This window comes from Sinocyclocheilus rhinocerous, unplaced genomic scaffold (genome assembly GCF_001515625.1).
Source record: "Sinocyclocheilus rhinocerous isolate Xijiao unplaced genomic scaffold, SAMN03320098_v1.1 scaffold662, whole genome shotgun sequence".
Classification (NCBI taxonomy): domain Eukaryota; kingdom Metazoa; phylum Chordata; class Actinopteri; order Cypriniformes; family Cyprinidae; genus Sinocyclocheilus; species Sinocyclocheilus rhinocerous.
In genome coordinates, this window is record NW_015639782.1 from 2,523,351 (window position 1) to 2,528,513 (window position 5,163).

General features: G+C 38.7%; 1 protein-coding gene across 3 annotated transcripts in view; it reads right to left on the minus strand.

Annotated features, from left to right (window-relative positions):
- fgf13a (fibroblast growth factor 13a) overlaps positions 1–4,484 on the minus strand; it is a 146,709-nt gene extending 142,225 nt beyond the window's left edge. Inside the window, exons 1-2 of one of the 3 annotated variants that reach the window (XM_016567796.1) lie at positions 4,116–4,484; positions 825–1,005 (exon numbers count right to left, since the gene is read on the minus strand). In XM_016567796.1, the coding sequence (XP_016423282.1) occupies positions 825–873 (49 nt within the window). In that variant the 5' untranslated portion in view covers positions 874–1,005; positions 4,116–4,484. Of the gene's footprint in view, positions 1–824; positions 1,006–1,083; positions 1,436–4,115 lie in introns of those variants that run through there. The other 2 variants (XM_016567797.1, XM_016567795.1) reach the window with 2 other exon arrangements.
- Between the last annotated feature and the right edge of the window lie 679 nt (positions 4,485–5,163).

Consider the following 5,163-nt stretch of genomic DNA (forward strand, 5'->3'; position numbering starts at 1 on the left):
ATATACAGTATATTATAAGCTGCTTGCTTTTAAATTTAGTTTTATCATTTTGTATTTACTTTTATGCATTTATCAAAAGCGACTTACAAAAGGGAACAAAAGCAATTTGTCACTGTGCCAACAATATTCCTAATATACAGTGGCAGGTTTATTTAACAAGTAATCAGGCTATACTACACTGGGTTTTCATCAGTCGGAACCAAGGTGCACAGCATATTCATGTCGTTGTAAACTGAAATGAAAACCCCACATCAATTAATCGCGCGGAGGTTTCTTTGGCAACCCTGTAGCCCCTTTGTCTCCATGGCAATGGTTGGCCAGTTTACATCCCGCTAAAGCGCGGCTGATTCAGAGACATGCAGAAGCTCAGTTTTACGCAATAGGTCATTTGCGCAGTAGCTACCCAAACAAACGATTAAGCTTCATCACACAGCGCAGATCGTTGCAAACGTGATAAATATTTGAACGGTTACTCAGACCTACCTTAATGTGCAAGGAAGGAAAAAAAGGGAAATTCAACAGAATAATCATTGGTTGTATCGCAAGTTACGTTAAAGCGACAGCCCCAACAATTCATCTCTGCAGAACAGACTGAATGAAATTTCTGCTGATTTTTGGTCTTTATCAGGTGGCAGTTTTCTGTTACTCGGCGGAGCTGCTAATCATTTTTCAACGTTTTACATTTATCTTGGCCACTTTATATAAATGCTTTTATGTTTTCCCAATTGAGCAACAATGCAACGAGTGGGAGATGAATGAGATCACGGTCGCTTTAAACCTGTGATGTACTGTGAGCAATCAAGACGTGTTAAGACTCTTCTTACCCTTTGAAGCATCCTTTTCTTCTTTAGGCTTAGCCACTTTTCCGCTCATAGATCCCAGTTTGGATGTATAGATCCCGATTTAGATTAAAACCCGAAATCCTTCAGTCGTGTATACCCACTCTCGATTTAGGAAATCCTTGGCAAATCCAAAACAAAGGCGCCAGGCGATGAGATAAGAGCTCTGCAAGAAACGCATTGTAAATAAACAAAAGTGCATGCTTTTTTTTAAACATAAGAGAAAAAGTGATGGTTCTCGTACCTTCTATCGACATTTATCAACAGCCGTCAATGCAGTTACACATACAGACAACAGAAGTCGAGTTTACAAAGCGCGTGGTAGTAACAAGTCCGCCAATGTCACAATCAAACGCAAACCTTCACGTGGTGCTCTTTGATATCAACAAGGTTATCTCACCTTATCTCTTCCACGTTGTCGCCTACATTAATGCACATTGATAAAGACAGACGGCTCCCGCATGAAGCTCGAGGTGATGAAAATAAGACGAAGCCTCGCGAATGAAGCAAACCAGAGAACAAAAAGCGCGAGGGAAGGAGAGGGGCTTCCACCGAGTGTCAGTCGACGTCAGCTGTGACACATCGGTGATTTATAACCTGAGGAAACACCTTTTGATACTGTAATACAGAGATATTCACAAATGTACTAGCCTGTTGCCAGTGTTAGCAGAAAATGGGTCTGTTGTAAAACCATGCTGTAGTGTGAGCAACAGATATTGTGAGTCAAAACCGAAATAACACCTACGTCGCTGCTATCTATAATAAGGGACGGTTTACACTGGAAAACTGTAATATAGATATTTTCAGGAAAGATATAGGCCTACGCTAAGTTATTCTTGATTTGAGCGATGCTAAAAATATCAATTCCAAATTCTATTATATTGAACGGAACTGTAAACGTAGCTATCCATTTCATGAATCCATTAGAGCATTCATCTGATCGCCCAAATTAAAGCTAGAACCCCAATGGACGTCAAACGGGAAAGATTGGAGGCTTTTAAAAAGTAGGTAAAGGCTACTGGCCTTAATTTTAGGCCAAATATAGCATACCTCCAGTCGCTATAATCATTCTATAAAATGTAATTTAAAACTTTGTGCTGCTGAAAATAGCTTAAAATTACAAGTGTAAGCACCATATTTTTTCTCGAAATTCATCACGCTGTAAAAAAAAGCGTGCTACAAATCGCACACCTGCCCGAGACAAACCTGCAGTCCCGAAATTGGCCTTAATTGTTATATATAGCTACATACGGACATGAAATGTGTCATTAAAATTACGTTGTTTCATGCTAAAAGTGGATTGTACAGGTAAAGAACAACAAGGACGTGAGAAGTCAGGATACAGGAGGAGACAGAGGGCTACTAAGAAAGCGCTTAAAAGTAGGCTATGGTGTGAAAATAAGTCTGCGTGTCTTCCTCAGTCTATTTTCCAAATTCTTCTCAAAAGTGTAGGCTAACAACAAACTCTTTGTGCTCACAAAAGAAACGCATGACTTTGTATTTTTTTCCTACATGTGCTACCATCAATGTTAGCCACTAGTCGTTTGAAACGCCTCCGCCCCACAGTTGAACCCCCGGACAGCCTTTGTAGCACCCTAGCTAATGATTAAATACCTCTGAATCCACAGTTATGAAACATTAAAGTAGCCCTGTCTAGGCTATCCGTCTAAAATTCCCTTAATCAAATACACTGGTAATAAAAAAAATCTTTATAAAGATTATGCACGCTTAGGATTTTTGCAGACTTCATTAATAAAGTCCCCGGAGTGGACAATGCACAGTCTTGTCATAACAATATTAACAAAGGGAAACTAATAAGGCTCAGTAATTTACTTTCAATGTGCGAAAAGTTTGTAGTTGAATATCTGCACAATATTTCGAGAAACACATTCAGATGTTGAAGTTAATTAAAACCATTAAGTAAGAATACTTGAAATATGTGCACCATTTTGAATGTGAAAATATTCTGTATTTAGGCTAACATGCAATAAAAATGATTTAGTGCACGTTTTGAAGTCTGCATACGATCCCGTGAAAACGTATCTGTCAGGAATGTAGGCTACGAAGTCGCCCAACTAAATAGCCTAATGTCTTAAATGTAAACGCCAAACTAAATAGCCTTAAATGTAGAATTTTAGGCCAAATATAGCATACCTCCAGTCGCTATAATCATTCTATAAAATGTAATTTAAAACTTTGTGCTGCTGAAAATAGCTTAAAATTACAAATGTAAGCACCATATTTTTTCTCGAAATTCATCACGCTGTAAAAAAAAAAAGCGTGCTACAAATCGCACACCTGCCCGAGACAAACCTGCACAGTCCCGAAATTGGCCTTAATTGTTATATATAGCTACATACGGACATGAAATGTGTCATTAAAATTACGTTGTTTCATGCTAAAAGTGGATTGTACAGGTAAAGAACAACAAGGACGTGAGAAGTCAGGATACAGGAGGAGACAGAGGGCTACTAAGAAAGCGCTTAAAAGTAGGCTATGGTGTGAAAATAAGTCTGCGTGTCTTCAGTCTATTTTCCAAATTCTTCTCAAAAGTGTAGGCTAACAACAAACTCTTTGTGCTCACAAAAGAAACGCATGACTTTGTATTTTTTTCCTACATGTGCTACCATCAATGTTAGCCACTAGTCGTTTGAAACGCCTCCGCCCCACAGTTGAACCCCCGGACAGCCTTTGTAGCACCCTAGCTAATGATTAAATACCTCTGAATCCACAGTTATGAAACATTAAAGTAGCCCTGTCTAGGCTATCCGTCTAAAATTCCCTTGATCAAATACACTGGTAATAAAAAAAATCTTTATAAAGATTATGCACGCTTAGGATTTTTGCAGACTTCATTAATAAAGTCCCCGGAGTGGACAATGCACAGTCTTGTCATAACAATATTAACAAAGGGAAACTAATAAGGCTCAGTAATTTACTTTCAATGTGCGAAAAGTTTGTAGTTGAATATCTGCACAATATTTCGAGAAACACATTCAGATGTTGAAGTTAATTAAAACCATTAAGCAAGAATACTTGAAATATGTGCACCATTTTGAATGTGAAAATATTCTGTATTTAGGCTAACATGCAATAAAAATGATTTAGTGCACGTTTTGAAGTCTGCATACGATCCCGTGAAAACGTATCTGTCAGGAATGTAGGCTACGAAGTCGCCCAACTAAATAGCCTAATGTCTTAAATGTAAACGCCAAACTAAATAGCCTTAAATGTAGTCCTGACACAGCCGTTCAGATAAAAGATGTTCTATCTTACCCGTTTAATCGATGAAGAGAGGCATAAGACCGATGAATTGCCCTCGTTCAGTCTTCCACAAACGCAGTAAAATTCTCCAGTATTCTGCTGATCACTTTGTGCGCTTTCAACACCAACTGAACCACAAATGTTTCCCTTTAAAATACTGGTTTCCTTTGTCTCTGCTAACTTGGAGCTGACAGAGTAGCGACATCAGACGGTGTTTATCACCTGACGGATTGCACTCCTTTGCGGCACTGAGAGTGGAAGGAAACAGAAGGCGATGGTTTCAGGATCCATACTTGCTATTTTTAGGGACAGTTGGACGCCTTTCAAAGTTTCATTGACCAGACTTTCTTAAGACGCTGTCCAGGGCTTTAAACTGACAGTGCTGGGTTCTCGTTTGTTAAATCATAATTAAGGAACCAAATTATACAATAAACAAGGGTTTAAATATTCTGATCACTTTAGGACCCACCATGCAACTTTCTGACCTCCCACAAAAATTGTTAGTCATTTAAAGCTACATATATATTAAAACTTCTCTTCCCTTTCAAATGTGCAAATAAATCCTACAAAAGGGAAGTTGTACTGAAGGGAGTTTGCCTCCAAAGATAATGATGGCATTTTGAGGTTGCAATCTACAAAGTCACCTTGGAGAATTGAAGAAGATGGCAGGCAAGAAAAGAGGCCATCCAAGAAGTGGGGTTAAAGTGGTTTATCTGAGCACAGTTTGTATTCTGGGTTTGTAGTTTGTCAGGCCAGAGCTCACATCCCAGCATGAGAGAGCTGAAGGCTAACCTCCCTTTGCCCTTCACTGTTTCTCTGTTGATGCTCAATCATCTTGTTAACATACACAGAGTCTGTCAAATCCAGAGCCCAAACAAAAAGCTCTCTCCAATGAAATCTACTAGATTTGACCTGAGAGCTAATGCTTGTTCAAACATTTGTTAAAATGGCGATTTATGGTAGACAACAATGTTGACAGTTATGGGTTTTATTGGAGCTAAATGCTTGAATTAGTGCAAAGCAACAGTTATTTACAAAACAGTGTTGGAAATCTCGTTCT